At 40.2% G+C, this 21,553-nt stretch overlaps 1 protein-coding gene across 6 annotated transcripts; it reads right to left on the bottom strand.

The window, feature by feature from the left end:
• On the bottom strand, positions 1-21,162 carry kif5aa (kinesin family member 5A, a). 6 transcript variants are annotated; one of them, XR_003692976.1, is made up of 31 exons: positions 20,558-21,162; positions 16,803-16,890; positions 16,643-16,716; positions 16,029-16,133; positions 15,760-15,808; positions 15,593-15,648; positions 15,331-15,418; positions 12,185-12,309; positions 11,932-12,036; positions 10,881-11,029; positions 10,132-10,280; positions 9,820-9,998; positions 9,428-9,496; positions 9,035-9,241; positions 8,260-8,406; positions 7,929-8,117; positions 7,654-7,771; positions 7,452-7,513; positions 6,635-6,741; positions 6,286-6,387; positions 5,943-6,003; positions 5,674-5,745; positions 5,095-5,199; positions 4,307-4,523; positions 3,941-4,115; positions 3,516-3,595; positions 3,241-3,283; positions 3,067-3,152; positions 2,479-2,635; positions 1,618-1,674; positions 1-1,036 (listed from the first exon to the last, which is right to left on the bottom strand). XR_003692976.1 is itself a non-coding variant. In XM_028582872.1 (29 exons), the coding sequence occupies exons 1-28, from the start codon at positions 20,684-20,686 to the stop codon at positions 3,074-3,076; spliced, it is 3,129 nt and encodes a 1,042-aa protein (XP_028438673.1). In that variant the 5' UTR covers positions 20,687-21,162; the 3' UTR covers positions 1,932-2,635; positions 3,067-3,073. The 6 variants fall into 6 exon arrangements, 1 of the variants encoding a protein (XP_028438673.1); XR_003692979.1 differs by having other exon boundaries at positions 1-1,674; positions 3,241-3,280; XR_003692978.1 differs by having other exon boundaries at positions 1-1,674; positions 3,067-3,149.
• Positions 21,163-21,553: the final 391 nt, after the last annotated feature.

Consider the following 21,553-nt stretch of genomic DNA (forward strand, 5'->3'; position numbering starts at 1 on the left):
TATTGAACTTTTTACTACAACACAATGATTCACATACAATACAGCATAGTGATGAGTCTATATATACAGAACTGTGATTCTTCACATAATCATGTTGACGCTACAGTATAGGCATACAGAAATAAAACAAACATTTCTTTGAACGAAATTAGCGTGTGCATTTCTTTTGCATTTTACTATGTCATGGCACGCTATTTTACTTACAAGATTAACAATATATAGCACATGTAATTTAGATATGTTGAAATAAGACAGTTGGACAGCAGGTGGCAATATATTACACATCCCCCACCTCCTTCGGATTCATTTATTATACTTGAAACATGATGTCAAATAGAGGGTTTGCTTGGACACAGTAGGGTCTGACCAGAGGGATTTTTTTTCATTTTGGATGTCATGTGCTAGAATGGAGACACTATGTATAAAATGTTGTTATTTCTGTAGATTTATCATCCCATTTATCTGCTAAGCCTCGAAGAATACCCGCCGACCTGATTTTTCATCAGCACTCACATGAGGAAGACAGTGGTGATGGCTCATGGTGGCTGTGATTGTGAATGTGAAGCCCTGAGATGTTGTTTATGAGCATAGAGCATGAGACAGAGCGGTGCTGTCATGAATTAGGCTGTTAGGTATTAGACAATTTACATAATCGGGTCCTATTTGGGCTAAATAGAAGTCCAGTCATGCCATGTAATACGCTGAACTTAGAATAGAGAATTTTTTTTAATGTAAAAAATTTTATTTAAAAGCTGTTTTCCTTTAAGAGCGACACACTTCTGTTCTAATCTGTCCTTTAATTCAGTGACTCAGCTCAGTCCAAACACATCCATATGTTTGCCACCCACCAGAGACATGTTGCGTTCTTCTATCCTGATTGGCTGGTCAGGATTTCTGACAGAAGAATAACAGCACGCCTTGACAACAAGCTACAAACAACAAGCATCTGTCATATAGTCCGTCCATCCCAGACTGGTGGCTGCTCAGCTGGGGACTCGTTTGCAGACACTCCCTAATCATTGGACTGTTGATGGGTCTGTTTAAAAAGCACTGAATCACTAAAAAAACATCCATATAGTCTAAAAAATGTTGAAGAGGTTACTTCACTTCTGTTTTAAAATCAAAATTTAGACAATACATAGTCTAACTTTACATTAGGAGACAAAGGATGCAGGCATTATAATTTCAGTCTTGCATCAAGCACCAGAAAGTTTAGGAAAATATTTGAAACTCAATGTAGTATACCTTGATCTGTCCTTACGTGGTAAACCCAAACTTTCTGGTCCTGCACTAGAACATTTTTGCAAGCACGTTTTCAGCCCAGCCCTGATTGTGTTTTATGATGGAGGAGGAATCTGTGTATGAATGAACTTCAGGAGACTATGACTACTGCTCTGATAAGAGCTTTTAAATCTACTTACAGCTATTGATGTACTTAAGTTGAGTCTTTCTCTAGAAACTTTAAGATCAACTCTTAGTCAACATTTAAGAGGATGTTAGTATAGTGTAATAAGCGTATAATGAGTAGCTCTAGAGGTAGTAATTACAAATGTATGCACACGTGTTAGTTTGATCATGAGAAGTCAGCTCTTGTTAAGGCTCGATATGAAGACTCACAAGGTGTCGGTGCAATGCAGGGAGGGATCCACAATAAATGGAAGTCGGCAGCATTACCTGAAATATACAATGGCATCATACAGCTGCAACATCACAGTATCAAAGCAATAACAAAAGGTTTCCTCGACACAGACTGGGTTTCCCTGACACATGTTGCTCCACTTATGATGTGTTTTTTGTTGTTTTTCCTGTGTTTGAGCCACATTAACACAACAGACCAGTTCTACTTTAAAATAGGAAATCTAAAGCACTGAGTCCCTGATCGGGATTAAAAGGAAACCTCTCTCTCTCTCTCTCTCTCTCTCTCTCTCTCTCTCTCTCTCTCTCTCTGACATCTGTCAAAGTCGATCAGACTCTTCTCTCGCAGCATACCAGCTCCTGACTGGAATCAGGACACATGCAAAGATTTGAAAGCTAACCCGCTAAGCGACATGCATGCAGAGTGTGGGTCTTCTGTTACAAGCTGGCGTTACAGACTATACTCTTATTTACAACAGAGAAAAAGGTCATGTCTGCCTACAGTATGCCATTCACATGTTGCCCATAAGAAGATGTGTGCAGGGGACGGTGGAGGCTGGAACAGTTGCTGGTCAAAAACCTCTACTGGAGTATACAGCACTATTATTTACAACATGTGTGTACTAAGTCATCAGGGATGGAGTTAGTCCCGTCTCAGCTCAACCTACCTCAGGAGGTAATCAGCATCAGTGATATCTGGTGACAAATTGATTGGCAGAGAGATCAATGAGTTGATTAAGTGAAGTTCTGTATTTAAAAAAAACGAATTCTGATTTAAATTACTTCCTCTACTGACTGAACTGGAAGGGACTGGACTCCAAACCTAAGGGTCATAGTGGTTACCAAAGGAGCTGGAGGGGCTTCATCTAGTTTGATGACTACAGGGCTACAGATCTTCATCATCATCCTCATCAGTGATGCAGTGGAGGGACGGGGGGAGACAGGCTGCATGCAGATGGAAGGGGAGGGTCCGTGGACAGGTACAGTGTTTGGTCATCTTCTGGAGAGAGACAATAAAAGGAAGTCATCATTTGGACAAATACAGAAATCTGTTGAATGTTCTATTAGATGTTTCTTATTGAAGCACCATAGCAATGGTTTTCTTTGTTTGAAAAACCTAAATATGCCTTGCATATAAGTTTGTCAATTGATTTTCTAACTTCCAGGCAGCCATTGCACTGGTTTTCCAGTTTATGGCAGTGTGTTAATGAAGTAAATTATTGTCTAAAATGTTAAAATGTAAATTAAAATGCAGATGACTTGTAGTTAATGTCTATCTGTATGGTTGAAGTAACTGCACTGATAAAGAAGATTTTAGGGTGTGTGTGTGTGTGTGTGTGTGTGTGTGTGTGTGTGTGTGTGTGTGTGTGTGTGTGTGTTTGTGTGTGTGTGTGTGTGTGTTTGTGTGACTCTGTGTACTTTGTTAATTACCATGGCATTAACTTGCGGCGGTCTCCTGCTGAATGATGTAGTGCCTGTTTGAATCATCCACCTCGCTGCCACAGTAAACATCACTTCTGATGCAGATATACAAACACAACACTCAGTATCGTAATCCTGTCATCATTCTGTTTACTGTTGTTTTAGTGTAACTGACATCCTCACCTGTTGTCATTGATGTCTCTCGTTTCACTGATACTGTTACCTGCTGGAAATAAAACAATAGATTACTTCCATTGGTTGATAAGGATGATCAATATCATCAACTGGTAAATGGATCCTATAATATAATAAAGAGTGTATAAGGAACACTGAGCTCCTGACTAAACATCTCATACTCTAACTGATTTGATGCCAAACTCTGTGTACATGTGCACGCATGTATACATGTATGTGAACATCAGTTTGGATACAGGTACGTGTGTGTGTGCTCTACTTACCATTGTCAATGTTGAGTGGGAAGGACTCCAGTATGTCTCCAGTATATCTGCCTGCTCTGTAGCCCAGCGCTGTAGAAACTCTGTGTAGAACATTACAGAGGGAACAGAAAACAAACACAAATATGAGCACAGCATTAGACGTTCCAGCAATTTGAAAAATCAAAAGGTCGACAGAGTAAAAAGGAACACATTTTTAAAGCAATATTTAATATCAAAGTCAGAAGCCTGCCAGCTGTAGGTTATAATGAAATGACCATGCTTGGATGAAAGACCGCCCAGTACCCGTCTACAAACCACAGGATGCTCTGTTTTTTGAAGACCAGTGCCGACTCTTCCTGAACTCTGTGATCTGACATATGTCACAGACCTTACTTAGGCCATGCAATCTGTGGCCTGAAATGATGGAAGGAAGGATTTAAACTCACGTGTTGCTCTGGACAGAGTTGGGGTTGCAGTTTGAGCTAGCGGCGCTCGGCTGTGTCACGTTGCCCTGGAAGAGGGCGTTGCTGTAGGTGTTGGCCTGTTCAGTGGCACGGATGTAAGTGTAGAACGGGTTGGTGGGAGAGCAGACAGGCATCTGCTTCGGTCTCACTGGCTTAGCTGTGAAGGGTGATAATGTAATGTAATATAGGATACAATAATAATGAAACTGGGTTATTGCAGACCAAATAAAAGACAGCAAGTAGTTTAAAATTCCTTGCATTTCAGACATTTCATTTAGGAAAATACCAATTCCCAGGCAGTGACACAAACTAAAGCATATATCAAAGGATCAAGCTTCAGTGCAATACCGATCTGTGCTGCATGGGGGCGCCTCAGGGCGCTCTTTGCCCTCATGGCGTCCTTGATGCGGTCGACCTCCTGCTGGTAGCGGCGGCGGTCCATCATTGCGCCCTCCTTGGCATCCCTCAGTGCAGTCTCCAGGGCCTTAACTCTCTCAGCAGTAGACCGAAGACGTTTCTCCAACTTTGGAAGCTCACAGCGCAGATCTGCATTGTCACGTACCAGCTGGAAGGGAGAGAGACAGAGGGAGGGGTGAGAAATGACACAGGGTGGGAAAATTGGAATCTAAATTAAAAAAAAATAATCAGTGTGAAGAAAGAAGAGGACAAAGAGGAAGAGGAAGAGGAAGGAGTGAAAACATGTAGCCAAGTATGGCATTTACAACTTAAGAAGCTAATTAAATTCCTGTTTAAAATTCCCCAAAAAGTACGAATACATAAAAAGCCATGCAATTACAGTAATGTGATGCAATATCATTTAGTTAGTCACTTCCATCACTAATAAAAAGACATTTAGGGCAGAGTTTAAAGGGCCCATTTTGCTTTATAAACGATTTGTAGGTTTTGAACATACTACTTTACTTAAAGTCTGTTCAATATAGCAATAAATATTTTTTTCTGTTATGGACCCACTTAGGTCCGACTCCTGGGTGTGCAGTTTAGGCAACTAGCAGACAAATTATCCCCAAGAATTACTTTATAAATAGATAAAAATAGTCTCCTGGTCTGAACAATCAAAACTGTGTTTCCATCACTAAAAGTTATAGTTCCTCTCATCCTCTCTGCGTGTTTTTCACCTGTTTGTGAACCTTTGTAAGTTGGTCCAGGTTATTCTCAAGAAAGGAAATCTTCTGCTTCTGGGTGCAAGACCCCCCGCTATCATCAGGCTCCATTTCGGAACTCTGCAGAGAGGAAGACGAAGCACAAAGATGAGGAAACAAATAGTAAGCAAGGTAGAGAAAGAGGTTTTCTATTGCCGTTGGCAGAAGATGATTGTAACACCTGACGGGGGCTGACAGAAGCTTTTATAAATACCATGGATTACTGTGAGAAGACCTTTCAAACTCACTTTTGAGTAATTTGGTTTAAAACCTTCCACCTTATCTGTTATCAATACACAGTCAAATGTGCCAAACAAGCCTCTTTTAGAACAGCTATTCATCCAGTATTTTGCATGGTGACATGCATGGTAACTCCTTGCAAGGCCTTTCTGATCTTTAATCTACACAAAAAGTGAATTTCTTGTGTCACGATATCAAAAAGTCAAGGGGATTAGAGGAATGGAGGATATTGTTGCTATTCTCAAGTTTATCACTGGGAATTTAGGTCACAGATTCCTTAACATCCCGTAACATAATCATCTTTGAGCTACTTACTTTTTTAACCCGCGACGTGAGGTCTTGAACGAACAGCTTGCGCAGGTTGTGGAGGGTCTGGAGTTCGCGGGCCTGGAGGACAGACAGATGGAGAGCAGATTAAGAAGACAATTCTGCATGTACAAAATGTTAGAGAAAGGTAATTCAAAAGAAAAACTGAGGTAAGACAAGACTCTAAGGTGTAAGGAAAGAGAGAGACAGAGACACAGCAAATGACAATGTTTCAGAAGAGACAGAGGTAAACAGACAGCGGCGTATATTTTACTCACGACAGTCTCCTCCAGACCCTTCAAGTCCTGTTTAGTCTGCTCATGGCGCTCATGCAGGAATCTGACAGAAACAGCAAATTACAAATAAGACAATATTTCTGTGTATTTCAGGACAATTGAATATCAATGGGTTCTTTTGAGTGCCCTCTGTTGGAATTTAAAAGAAGAGAAAGTGGACTGTATCAATTCTATACTCTAATGTTTCTAAGTTCTCCATTGAAATAATCATGAAAACGCTGTAAACCACTGTATGCTGACCCATCCCACACATGCAGTACTTTATATTCAGACCTTTGTTTCAACCACACTGAGTCGGGAGAAAGTGGACCTCAACAACACTTACGAGAGCTCCTCCAGACGCTCGCTCTTAGTGTTGTCCTGACTCTTCAGGCGTTCAAAGTCGGCGCGAACATGAGCCAGCTCCAGCTCCAGCTTGGAGTTACGACTGGAGGTGGGAAACAACAGCACACATGTTCGGAAGGAAAAAGAGAAAAGGAAGAGTTGAATGAACAGCAATCCTGTTTTATTCCACAGATAATAGTTGGTAAACCTTTGTACTTTGTCTGCAGTATGAAAACATTTATGTCATAATGTAAATAATAAAAATAGCATACAACAATTAATAATGTTAAATGATCACATCTATGGTATCTATGTGGAAATAGAAATAACTAATTAAGATGGTCACAGACTCAGTGAGCTCGTCAATGATCCTCTGCTTCTCGTTGATCTCATCCCGCAGGCGGGCCAGCTGCTTGTGATGGAGGCCATGGTGAGAATCCTGCTGACGGGAAACCTTCTGCAAATCAAAAGAGCAAAAGACACAATGTCTTCAATGATGCTGGCTTTAGCAGGGAAAACTAGAATATAAATAATAATTATTAATTAAAAAAAAGCCACATAATCTAGGCTTTTAGGTTATTTTTAGGAAAAAGGTATTCCGCTAAAATTACAGAAAAAAGAGGTAATCAGATAACTGATACATTTAGTAAAAATGGGGATTATTAGCAATATTACAATTCAAATATACGGTATAACACCATGCACATGCACACACATTACAACATTTATAAGTCTCACACAACACCATTCTGGTCTTGAGTGAACAGTTGCCAATGTTAATGTTATTTTGTAAATAAAGCAGAAAAGGGGAACAGCATTAAGTATCAAGTAATCAAAGTAATCAAGTAGTGTTGCTATAATATTGTGATATTGGGATTAGGTTACTGACCACATTTTTTACAATAGATAATAAGTAATTGTATTGGAATACATTTTTAAAGTAACCCTCATAAACCCTGTGTAGCACCCTATAGGAACTAAAATATAGGCATGAAATGGCACAAAGGAGTTACATCTGAACAATAAGTACCTTGCTTGTATTATATTCTGGGGGGACAGGATGCCTGTGTCACAATTTCAATTAATTAAGTCAAAATCAGCAAATCAGTTAACTACGGTTTTAGGCTGGGCACTAAAATAAAAAAATTGTCTTTTAACATTATTTACCTTCACATTTCCATCCTCAGTCTCACCCTTCTCTCCATCCTTCTCCTCAAGCAGGGAGTTATCTGTAAGAAGAAAAAGAGAAATAAAGCATTCACCACAGCGCAACAACCTATTAACAGTCCTATTTCCTTTTGCTTGAACATTAATTCTGTAGTTAATATTTTGTGTATGTGTATGTGTACACGTGCGGTGTGCAGGTTACCCTGGTCTTGCAGCTTGGCCAGCTCTTCGCTCAGGGAGTCGTGGCTCTCCTCCAGCAGCCGCTTCTTCTGCTCCACACTCTGCATGTACTCTGTCAGGGAGCGGATCTTAGCTTCATGCTGTACGAACACAAACAAACGCACACACAGGACATAAAAAATAAAAAAGTCATAAAAACCCAGCCACAACAAACTACAATATTTGATTCATTCACGCAGGCTTTCCTCCACTCCATCTCTTCCCCTCCCATCCTGTCCCTCTCCCTCCATCCCTCACCTGGGAGATGAGGAGCTGGCATGAGGAGAGCTCCCTCCCGGTTTCCTCCATCTTGCGGTGGCACTCCAGCTGCATGTTCTCCAGCTGGCGGCAGCGCTTCACCATGCTTTTCACCTCAGACTTGATCTTGCTGATGTATAGGCGAGCCACCGTGAACTCTTCTTCGATCGCGCCGCTAATCTCCACCGGCTGAGGATTGTAGAAAAGTGGTGATTATTTTCTCTTCCACGCTTTCTTCTCCAGTCGGGACTAACAAGAAACTCAACTCAACTCAACACACTCTAAATAGCGTACCTACAGTATATGTACAGTACATTTAGAGCCAACTCACCAGCTTGATCTCCCCGTTGCCCACGATGGTGCTGAACTCACTGAGGTCCCTCATCAGACCGTTGAGGACGTCAGCGATGCGTTTCCTCTGCTGCCCGCTCACTTCCTGCATACGAGACAGCTCTGCCTCCAGCTCCATCAGACTGGCCTGTGAGAGAAAAAGAGAGGCTCAGTCAGGACCAGGGAAGCACTACCAGTTTCCAACAGAAAGCACCCAGAGACCACATGTAAAAAATATATAAAAATAAGGTTACCCCAAATATGACAGAGGCACTGTTGCAGTTTCAAGCTTTCGGTTTTAGTCACAACTGTTGGGTGATGGAGGCCATAGTTTTTGGAGAATATCTAAAACCTGTCCCCGAACATTAAGGCTTTCATATGAGGATGGATTGTGCAAGATTTCATCTCCAATGATTAGGTTGCTAGCTTCACCTATAGGTCCTTTAAATGTGACTGCACAATTCTAAGGTGTTATGGCAGTAAAGCCACATGGAGAAGAAATTGACAACCATCTGAGAAACAGTACTGCATTGCAAAAATCCATTTATTTTTTCAATCCTCTACAGCTAAGCCTAATGTAATGTAAAAAGTCTCTTACACTTCCCCTCCAGTACTTGACTGTCATATAATTCCTGCATTATTTCCCGTTCACTGCTACAGGTGCTTGTCTCTTTAGTGCAGCAAGGAAGCAAGCATTCTTCTGTTTCAACTCCTGTCTCTGATTTTAGCTCTCCGTCAGTCAATCTCACATTTATACCATTTCTCTTCAAACGTACCATTTTCTGGGACAGTTGGTCAGCCAGCAGCTGGTTCTGCAGGCCTTTCTCCTCCACCTCCTGGCTCTTCTGGTCGTAGTTGATGGCAAGCTCCTCCAGAGCCTGCAGCACCTCCTTCACCTCAGCCTTGGCGCAGTCGCTCTCCACCTGAAGCCTGCCGAGTTCAGCCTGGACCTTGTCCCCATCGCCCTTGGATGAGGCTAAGAGCTGGGGGGGGGCGAAGAAAAGACAGGGAGACATGTCTTCAGTTAAGTCATTTTCCCCATTCCTCAATTCTTCAGAGGCTGTTTCAACGTTGACGCTCGGTTTTAAGATTACGTTTAGAATTAGTAAGTACCCTCTCAAACATAGTCTGTGTGTGCATACGGTGTGTATGTGTTTGTGTATACTGACCTCATCCTGGTCCAGCATCTGCTGCTTCAGTTTCTCCACCAACTGGCACTGCAGGTTGATCTCATCATCCTGCAGAAATATGATTTTATCATGCTTGTTTGAATGAATATATGTGACACTGAAAACTTTATAGGCTTTCATCTACTTTTTCCATGATTGTTTTATATCTATAAACCCTTACTTAATTTTCAGTCTATAAGATGTCGCAAATGTTACTGTACAAACTAGCGAGAAAGAAACTTATAAATATTCCTTTCTTTGATATTTATAAAAACAATTACATCTACATTTACATTTACACTTAGGTGGAATTAAAGTGGAGCAAAAGTAAGCAAGTTTACTAATGTACAGGCAAAAAGTGTCTGTTGTAATTAGTATGTTGATGTTTGGACCTTATCATCCAGCTGCTTGTAGAGCTTGCGTATCTCCTCCTCGTACTTCTGCCGCTCCTCCTCGGAAATGCGAACCACAATGGAGGAGGTGTCGTTGTCCAAAATGGGACGCTCCTCCACGGTCTCAAAACGGGTCACCACGTCTGCCGCGGTCCGCTCCGTCTCAGGCACCTCCTCTCCTGAAGGAAAGGGATGAAGGGACAAAGAGGACAGAGAAACAAAGAAATTAGAATAAGACGGTTCTGTCAGCACAGAAGAGTTGAAGTTATGCAGCTGAAAAGTTACACTCAGAAAACACTTCATGCGTCTCACCATTTCTCCAGCGGTTGAGCTCAATCTCCAGCTTCTGGACGGTTTCCTTCAGAGTCTTGTTCTTCTCCTTCTCTTTCTCGTATTTCCTCTTCCACTGCTCCGCCGTCAGCTCCAGGTTGATGGAGGCGGTGTTCCTGATGGTCTTGGCGCTGTGACAGGGGACGACAAAGACAGAGAGACACAAATGGAAAGAATGTGAAATGTGTCTTTTTTTTTTTTTTTTTTTAATTAAGGAAAGGACTGATGATCGAGTTTGTGTTCAATTAACAATTCTACTGGATAAAATGCCCAAAATTCAGCTTTATGTTGGTAATGTAGTTTTAAAGTCACCTGATAAGTAGGAGAGGAAACTATTGTAAAGAAATAAGAATATAACACAGCTAATGCTTGATTTTCTTTTAGGTACATCAGGTATATTTCTATTTTTGAGACATTTCTTCAGCCTTCTGACTCAAAAACACATTAATACCTCCCTGGTGAAATAACATAATTTCCTTTAAATAAATATAAGTTCAATATAGTCAAATGGGCAGTGTCAGTTAGCTTCTGTGTCTGCCTTGTTTGGATTTTAGGTCATGCCCAAAATAGTTCATTGCCTTCCTTATGTAAATTATAATAAGTTTGGGTTCTTGCTGAGAAACACTGCAGCATGTTAATAAACTGTTAGACTGAGTTCAATTTTCATGTATATATTGTATACTAAAGTTTCTTTCCAAAGCTGCATTGGCTGTATCCACAAATGTATCTACCGTTGTCCAAACATTAGAGTGGATTTGGTCTCAGCGTCATTGTAGCTGGAGGGAGAGCAGCAGATGAACATGGTGGTGCGACAGTTCCCACCGAGGGAGTCCTGCAGGATGCGGGTCATTTTGCTGTCACGGTACGGTACGTGACTTTTCTGAAGGAGAGAGAAGGAGAGAGGGGAGGGTGAAAGAGGTGAGGGAGGGAAGATGGTGAGAGAAAGAAGCATAGGGAAAGAAAGGAGAAGGGAAAAAAAGGAGGGGAAAAGATCCAGATCCAGAGACAATTTGAAACTAAAAGCATGACAGGAAGGCAGGAGATACATTTAATTTGCTTCCTGATTTTGGACTTCTGTGTGATTCATCAGCAGATTATATTCAGCAAAAATGTACACTTTCCCATTCAACTTGATTTCTCAAACAAATCCCATAACTCCCGTCATAAGTCTCAGATTTATTGTGCCGCATCCAACTAATCTTATAATTGGCAGGGATACTTTTGGCGTTTGACAGCCAAACCTGTTGAGTTGGCAGAATGGAAAGAAGGGTGCAGGTACTGGGCAGGATGCATTTCATAAACAAATTGACAGGAGGGACAGATTTGAAATGAGAGAGGAGAGCTATCTGCAACAGTCTCTGAACTTGGAGATAAACAGGACACTTCCAGTTGTAGAAATAGAAATTAAACACGTTTTATTTTAAGTCCCTAAATTCTACAACAGAAGTAAGCTTCAGTTGGGGAAAAGGTACATATGTTTCACTTAACTTAAATGTGAAAATACTACTTTACATCAGCTCCTTAAATATCTCACACATTGATTAAACACTGCGATACAGTATACTCCAAAATAGCAAACCAAGACCAAAACATACAGTAAGCACTACCACATTTTGACACTTTATGGTGATTTATTAGCTGAGCTAATTAATTAAAGTATTTTCATTTAATCCAGATCTGTATTTCTGTAGACCTATTTTATTATATCTCTTGAGGCACACAGCCTCAATTGTTTCTCTAGCGTCTATACAAATAGAGGTAAGTAGGGTGAAAATAGCTCACCGTGCCCTCAGCCAACGCAGAGATGACATTTCCCAGAGCAGAAAGAGACTTGTTGATGTTTTTAGCCTCATCCAGGACGGCTCCTGCAGCTCCAGTCTTACTGACCTGGAATAAAGAAAAAGAGTGAAGTAAAATATCAATGATGAACTGCTGTAGAAAAACACAGAAAGTAATTAATTTAATTTGAAGCAGCTGAATTGCATGTTGGAAGTTGCTGATTTATAAACAATATTTTCCTCAGGGTGTCTCCTACCTTCTCACTGCCAGCCAGATCCACCAGGTACAGCTTTCCACACAGTTTCTGCTCAGTCTCCACATGCTCCTGCTTAATGTTGATCAGGAAGATGCTGTGGCTGCGAGAACTGTGCTCGTTCATGTCTGCACAAAGACAAAAGCAACATAACAGTTGGGTAGAACAAAAGGCAAAGAGGTTTCGTTGCAGTCTTAGAACTTTTGCTGTTAAAATTGATGTTTAAAACCGTTTTCAGAGACACATACAGGAAAACACAGTAGTTTCACAATAGAAAAAAAAAGACTACAACTAGATATGTGTAATAATGGAGATTTACATACATGTAAACCTTGTTTTACAAAACCTACAAACTATTATTTGCATGCCTCTCTCCTACCAGCAGTTATTATTAATCACTTTAATGCAGTGAAACTATTAACAGATTCATTTAATAATAATTTATCTGTGCATTTGAAATCTTCCGTGTCTTTTTTTGTCAATGAGAACAAGTCATCTCTGCAGCAGAATGATATCATTATTTCACAGAGTGCAGATAACAAGCAGCATGGATCAAAATGCTGCGCTTCATCAGACAGTAAGTAAGTTCAGGTTTCTCTGCAGACCATAAATCTGGGGTCATCAGCTCAGTGGCTGCAGAGTGTCGCCCCATTAGTCTGCTATCAGCACACCGCTCTGCAGCACCGTGAGTCAGCAGGCATCAACCAGGAAACAGAGAAGACTGCTGGTGAACACACTGGATCCACTTCTGCTCACAATCAGTTGATTTTCAAAGCTAGACTGTTGTAGGATTTGATTGTTTGTGAAAGGTTTGTCCTATTTCTGCTCTACTGAGCACACTTTCTTTTGAGTAAATAGTATATAGGCTACATTACATTACATACAAGTATGAGCAAATAAATTATATGGAAGTAAAAATTTATTATTTTCTTTTTTTAAGGAGAGGAAATCTATTTAATTTGTCACAAAGAAGAAATGTGTCTTAGCCTCCATTATCTCCCACACAAGTACGTAAAATCCATAAAATACAAAGCCCACACAATCCTCTAGCTCAAACAAATCATGCATGCATGCCTGTTATATAACCCCGTTACAATGACGATGTTTATTTATAGTCGTAACACACAGAGATGCATTAGTGATTTTGAATGCACCAAGGGACGTTGTATCTTCTGCCAGAGCACAAGCTGGAGCTCAGTGTGAAGAGTAAGAGTTGGGTCGGAGACCAATCATAGATAAACTCAATGAATGGATGATTTAAACACCGTCACTGGTGATTCATCTCTCTGGCTTATTACCTGCATGCTGAGACTATGGAATTATTATTGTCATGAAGCTACACTGCAGTGATTCAGTTTCAGATGATTAAGGACTCAAACTGACAAGTAGGAATGTTAATGCACAAAAGTTCCTACAGATATGACACGATGGCTGAAACGTACCAGATAAATAGTATTTGATGACTCTACAGTTAAATTAACTCCACAATATGCTGTGTTGATTTATGTGGTGTTTCTGGTTAACAATAAAAAGAAATGAACTAATGTGATACTAGTTTAAGTTTTACAGAGGACATCTCCTTGTTCTGGAAGTTTCTGGATTAATATAACTGTATGAACTCGTCTTTGTTTGCATTAACTGAGATTAACGAGATAACCACGCGCTTAGAATAGTGTTTTTATCCCTAAATCATAAGGGTTTTTAGCACTGTAACATATTGTGGGTCATTCAATGTATTTTTTGTAATTCATTCAAAAGGATCTTCTTGTATGAATGCATGTAAAGAGAAGTCAAAGTCAATCACTTTGCAGAAAAGGGCAAAATCAAATTACTGATTTCTTGAAAATGTCACAGAAAGTCTGACACACGAAAGACTGAGGCACAAAATGCATTAAGTCTGAAGAAAGGAGAACTGCAAAGGTTGAGATTTATTACAGTGAGGCTGTGCTGGTGTTTTTGTTGAGCACTGAATCCCAATGCTCTTCCGGTCACACTCTTTTCACTTCAGTCTACTTTAGCAATGTGAATCAGCACAAGAATGAATGGATATGGTGTAATGGCTTGTTGTTTGGATAGTTCTCCAAGGACTTGCTTCATTGTATTTTTGAAATAGCTCCACTGCAATACAAAAACTGTCTTATCAGTAGTGATTGAAATAGATTCCTACTTAATAAAGACGTGAAAGAAATGTGTCAGGGGGGTATGATTATTGTTTTTGCTTTTTTCAGTATAACTTGCACAACATTTTGACATCAAACCAAATGAGAGCAATCCTACTGACAGACATTGTAATACCAATTCGTACACTATTGAAGCATTTCTATGGATTTGATGGAGTGCTATTACTGGGTTTACCGAGGTCACGTCTGATTTATTATAACTATAATGAAGTATTGTAGAATGAAGCTAAAACATCACTCTGACCTGTAAACCCGCAGTATTGGAGACATTAATAAGATATTAGTACTACTGAACCACATACGAGTGAGTCAGCAGCATGGAGGGCAGCACAATGTGCAGGAATTACAGATGAGAGAGCTTTTATTTCTTGTGTTTGAAGGTTTTGTAACATACATAAAAGATCAACATACTGTTGCCATTTTACTGAATACAGCCCCCAAAAGCAGCTTATTAGACAAGCTGTTTCTGTTTGTAACTAGGAATGACTTTATTGAGATAATGGCTCAGGGCAGAGACGTTGTTCTGCTTTGCTACTGTCTCTGAACCCACAATAACTGCCCACTGCTGCCAATTATATCACAGTGAACTCCATCTGACAGGATCTTATTTCTTTTCATGAGAATGAATAAAGCTTGTAAATTACAGTGGGCTGTAACACGGAGATTACATAACAATGAACAATACCAAGCTACATGAACTCAGCTGTCCCTTCACGCATCAGCGATGAGTTTTGAGCTACTGCTGGCACTGAAGAGAAACTACAGTAGATCTCGTGCTCTGATATGAAAGTAGAGGAACAAGAGAACTTACTTTATTCTCAAGATGGACATCTAAGCATGTTTCACTGTAAGCATTTGTATTTTGGGATGTTTGTTATCATATATATAACTGATGTCCTGAATTGCTATATTCGTGCACCCACTGAATATCCTATGTTGCAACAACAATATTCTAAGGTATAGACTCACTGGTCACAGCAACATGGCGGGCAGCTTTGCCTTCATCGATCACATCCATAACCTCATCAGGGCTGGAGACAAAACGCTCAGTGCATCCCTGAGGAGAGGAAACAAAAAGAGAGGAAAAAAGAAGAAACAGGAGCAAAGGAAACAAGAGGAGAGGAAAGGAAACAAGAGAGACCGAGTATGAGTCAGACTTAATATCATGGATCTGATGCAGCACAGGCAGATATTCAGCTACAAAGACAACATACAAAGCACTTTCACAAACCTTGACATATGGCACCCTATTCTTATCCTCATGGACAGACAGGTTGGTCTTTGTTACTAAAAATAATAGAGAAATGCATTATCTACACACTGCTGCTACCTGAGTTTATATTTCACTAATTAAAATACTGTTGCAGGTGATTCATGAAGAGCTAATTAGCACTTTACCATCCAGAAGGTCACGGATTTTGTCCATGTAGATTTCAAAATATGACACCTGTTGGACAAGAAAGAAAAATAGGGAACCAAATTTAGCTCAGGCTGAAATGTATCATTACATTAAAAAAAAACTTTCTTTTTGTAAAAGTGCATACAAGTTTTTTGTTGAACAGTTTGCAGACACGAGGTAAAGATTGATACAAAAACAAAGGATTAAGACAAGAAGCATACATAACACAACACCAGACATAACTCAGGTAACTCATGAAATACACTACCTTGATGTGGAATTCCAAGTTTTCATCCATGGCAAAGATGTGGTTGAAAATATCCTCAGCGATGCGAGGAATGATGCCCATTTGGTGAGGGTCATGCAGCTTGCCCTGAAACAAGGAGTCACAGATAAAGGTATAACTAAGAGTGAGGTGGTGATAGCTATCTGGGGCCAAAGATTAATAGAGATTGCATGCATTAATGCCTTTAAATTCTCATAAAATGTCTGTTAAATCAAAACTGAGACAGGACTGGACAGCAAATTGGCTTGGCAGAAAAAAGAGAAAATGCTATCCTGGTAGAACCATGAGTCAACAAAATATAGAGTACTCAAATAATATGACTGGTGTCACAGAAAGAATGACTGGTAGATCACTTCTGTGGACCTGTGTATGTATGTATCTTAATGTAATTGGTGAAACAAAAGTGCAATGTTAAATTAGTTCATTGTCCTATAAAATTATCAAAAGGTTAATGAATAGGGACAGATAAACACTGAAACTTAAGGAAGACTTCCAAGTGGTTGGAAACTTTGCCTTATACAACTTTCCATATTTGAGTGGATGGATAATATTAAGGTTAATTTAAAGAAAAACTTTTGTTTTATTGCTCTGAATACCTCCATGGTGTGAGTCTTTCCGGAGGAGGTTTGTCCATATGCGAAGATAGTGCCATTGTATCCACCCAGAACATCTATGAGAAAAACAGAATAACAAATGAGACCACAACACATACATTTCAAATATCTGACATATTTTGACATGGTTAATGATTCGTACCCTTGACAATCTGCTTGGCACAGGTGTTGTACACCTGCTCCTGGGTGGTGTTGGTCGGAAACACTCGATCAAACACGTAGGACTTCCCCTGTGAAGACCATGAACAACAACAAACAATAAACAAAACACATAAAAGATATAAGGCGGTCTATCTCCAAATTGAAATCAGATTTCTCAGTTTAGTCTCAGGACATTTAAATAAATCAAAGGTGCAGTATTTATTGAATGTGCTATACAGTAGCAGCTAGTCGTCAGCCTGAGCTTTGGGAAATGATGTCAGCCCTGTGAGGTGGCCAGTGATTGATTCCTCTGTTTGCACGTGCCTGGCCATAAAGGTATGACATACACACTCATATAAAATGGGTAACTTATTTTTAAACCTTTAAATTTCATCTCTCATAAAGAAACAAACAATGTTACTGGCCAACACAACATATTGCTGTTGTCGTGCCAACATTTCAGAAATGTTTAAGAAATGTCTCTTGACGGATTTTTTGTTTTGAAAACTCAAAACAAGACTGTTTTTTGAGTTTCTTCGGTAACTCAACTCGTATCAACACATACATATGTGTTATTTTCTCATGACGTGGCAAAAAAATCTATATCAACACCGTCTCTAAGAATGCTTAAGTGTTAGTAGCATTTTTGTGGATGGTTTGTACAACGCTGCTTTCATCTTCTGAACAGAAAGTACACAACAAAAGAAGATGATATCAGCAGAGGGAGAAAGCTAGCTCTGCAGTGCCTCTTTCTCCCAGCTAGTCAGAGCCATATTTCATCCAGGACATGGCAACTTCAAATAATAGACCATGGTTGTTAAAAAAAATAAAAATAAACATTTTATAATTTTAGATCTAACATGGGAAAAAGTTGTATGAAAGAAAATAGCTACTCATGTGTATCCAGTGAGGTGCTATCACTAGCTTTTCTGCAGCACCCTCAGCTGTAGCTAATCAGTCCTAACGAGCTTCTGTAACTCGATGGTGTTCTCATTGTGGCTTTCTTTCATCAGGCTTTCTGGAAAATAGAGTTATATATATTAAATATAAAGGAGAATCTACTGCTGTACTAGATTTTAAAATGTGAACAACTATTTTATTAGTATTAGTATTTTGTGTTTTAGAACTACAGCTCCCATAAGATTTCTTTGTTTCATCTCCTCTCTTGCTGTATCTCTTTTAATGTGTCTAACTTTTGATGTTGTGTGCCCTTACTGGTGTGTGTTTGTCAGTGTGTATGGGTCTGTGTTGTGTATCCCCGTCTGTTTTGGACCTGAACTGGGTTGGTCCGTGGGTGGGTAGGGGAATTGAAGGGAAGTTACACACTTCTTTTTCACTTTGCTTTATTCACCATGGACTGTGTTGTATGTTACATGTTGTGAAAATTTAAATAAAAAAAGTTGGAAAAACTGGCTTTTAAGAAAAACTGATTAAATAAAAGCTCTATAAGAAAATAAATTTAGGTACAGTATATTGTATGAAAATTACCACTCACACTGCAAGGAAGTAGGTCAACAAACAAAAAGATGAAGCTCCTCCACTCAGCATTTTAAATTACTGCAAAGCTCAGTAGAAAGTGCACGAGAACTACAACACACTTGAGTTTAAAAAAACAAAAGAATATTTATTGTGTGTAGGTATAATGTACATTGATGTCTGCCCTCATTTTGTAAGAGGGTTGGCAGCTAAATCCATAAGAATGGATTTTGTTTATTTCAAAATCCTAAAATACACACAATCTCGCATAAAACACAGATGAGTGACTCAGCCCTGACACGCCTCGCTGCAGAAACCAAGCTATGAAACCCCTGAATGTCACCGTCCTATCTGATACAGAGGCCAAAATGCAAAGCAATGATGTGAGCTGCCAGAACATGAGCCATATTAAATGTCATTAACAAATTGACTCATCTGCAGACCGCCCCCATAATAGAGTGATTTACCAGAGAGAGAGACATTTAGTCCCAGAACGGGGAGGAGGGGAGCAGGGGAGGAGGAGGGGAGGAGGAGGAGGCACAGAAAGAGACATAAAAATGGAAATGGATGAGCAAAGGAGAAACAGACGTGAGAGCCAAAGAGGCAGCTGCAAAATATAAAGAGAGAAACAGTAGAATGAGACAGAAAAATTCAAAAACAGAGGGAGAGACAGATGGAGCCGGAGACAAGACTAAACGTAGGTCAGCCGGTGATGCAGGAGCTTGCTGGATGATTATTGATTCTCTCTGTGGGCAATTAGAGAGATCAGTTTCTGACTCTACTGTCCATCATCATGGGGAGAGGAAGGTCAGGTTGAGATGTTTCCATTATCACTGGAGAAACGTTCAACATGATTCCTCCCTCTGCACACTGCATGTATCAGCCACAGGAGAACCAAAGCTAACTATTCCTCTCCTTTTAGCACTCTAAGTATTCATTGAGTATGTTTATTTAGCCTTCCTTAGACATGACATAGGCCTACTTGACCAAGAAAAAAAAAAACATAAAGAACTAGCAACATATATAAGCAAAAGTGTACAAGTTACAATCTTTCCTTCATTTGGCCTTTACACTGGATGTATTTGGAATGATTTGGGGATGCCTCTGGGGATGGGATCAAATCAATTAACTTTCTTTGAATTTCTAATGTAACAGGCGCCAGAGTAGGTGGAGTATTTCAGTCTGTTTCCGATACAAGTCAACTTGTTTCAAGATATTTCTAGAAATTTGTGGATTGAAAGAAAGAAATCTGAAAAATGAATTCCATAAAATTCTTTTAAAAGTGCAACTTGTATTAAAAACTAACACTGAAATGAGGCTACACTGGCAGTTTTTCTCTTTTGAGGAAATGTTTTCATGATTCAGTTATACATGTCATGTAAGATGACAATGTTTTTGAGTGTTGGATTAGCTGTATGACAATAAATTTAGGTCAAGTGTCCTGACATGAAAAGGTGTTCACCCCACATCATAGCCACATGCTCTCCAGCTATTAAACATTCAGGATTTAAAGAGACTGGCTTATGTAATGTATTGTATCCTCCCATACAATCTTCAGAGTAAACAAGGCATGAATCATCAGAATTTTGTCCACCCAGCTCACCAGACCCCATTTCCAAAAACCTAAACATCTACTACAAAGGTGCACCAGTATATTTGTCTGCACCTGCTGAGTAACCCACACAATAGAAGAGAATAGAACGCTTGCATGTGCTGTAGCTGGCCTCCTTCATTGCAGCATTAAGGAGAGGTTAATTTGCTAATTAACGAAATCACACAGAATTAATGAATGGACCCATCAATATCAGCATGGGAAATACTTTACATTCATTTATATTTACCTTTGAGGGTTGAATTAGATGTGTGTTATGAATCAGGATTAGGCCTATAGGGCCATGACTGACTGATAAAGGCCTACAGAAAATTATATATTTATTCTATATATATGTTGTTTTAAAATATGTTAGCATATCCATCTCTTTAGAAAAGTGCCTTCCAACGTACGTTATGATAACTAGGTGTTGGCTATGTTTCATTCATATGCTACACAGTGCAGACTTCGGTCATCTGATGCAAAAGGCCAGTTTGCGCACTAACAACATTACGTGTATTTGTGCTTTGTCATGTTAAGGAAAAGACGTATAGTGGGGAAATGTATATTTCCCTGTGCTGCACCGATTACCATGTTTCCCTTCCATTCTACGACCCTAACAGATGAGTCGAGCTGATGATTTATTGATGAAGGCCTGCATGCACAACAAAGCGCCTCCCTTTACTTACCCCGACGACGACAGTATCGTCTGATTGGAATTTTGGGATAAACTGGTCCCCACGTAGAATCTCTGACTGGTTGAGAGGACGAAAGCGACACAACACTTTTATGTTACACTCCGCTGGAATATCGGCCATTGCGCAGATTCAAGGAGGAAGGATGCTGCTTTCGGAGAGGAGAGATGCTGCCGAGGCTGGAGGCGACCCGTCGCTGATCGGGGCCTGATCTGACCGTCAAAATAAACGAGGAGGTATGCGCAGTGACTTAGTCCTTCTACGTCGGGGGGATTCTGAGGACGGTGGAGAGGTTGGATGGTTTTATCCTGACAAAGCTGCGAGAGGATGCAATTTATTTATGCGCAGCTGGATGGTGTTTCCGTGTCGCAGAGAGGCTGGCAGACTGAAATTAGATGTCAAACCGCAAAACGATCCCCTACATCCTTGAAAAATAAAACCCCGACTCTGCTGTTGCTCGACTTCAATTGTTGGTTTGTTTGACGCTGTCTTTCTCTCGTTTTTCTTTTCCTTTTCGGGTGCGGCGGTGGATGTGCGTCAGGCCGGTTGAAGGTGAGATGCTGCTGGAAGGGCAGTGAGGTAAAGCTGCGGATGTTTGGCCTGCTTTGGTCGCCACAGCGCCCTCTATAGCCGAGCAAAGGAAGGGCGTGGTCAGCATCCGTCTCTTTAAAGTGGTACCCACAGCCTCGCATCATCATCTCAGCATCCTCACAAGCAGGCGGAAAGAAGAGCCCCGTGCTGCAGCGTCACATCCTCACAGAGCCATGAAGAATAACTTCATTACTTTCTGCAAAGCAGCTGCCAGGCCCGATGATGCAGTGACTAATCATCAAAATCATTATTTGGCCTCTCTCTGATGCCTGACTGTATTTCTTGGAAGACATAAGACACCATTATGGAAAGGCTATTATTGATTAAAGACGAGTTTAGGCCTCACCTTGAAGGAGCATCTCAGAGATGATGCAGCACAATGTAAACATTGAAAAATAC

Source organism: Perca flavescens, chromosome 7 (assembly GCF_004354835.1).
Source record: "Perca flavescens isolate YP-PL-M2 chromosome 7, PFLA_1.0, whole genome shotgun sequence".
NCBI lineage: Eukaryota > Metazoa > Chordata > Actinopteri > Perciformes > Percidae > Perca > Perca flavescens.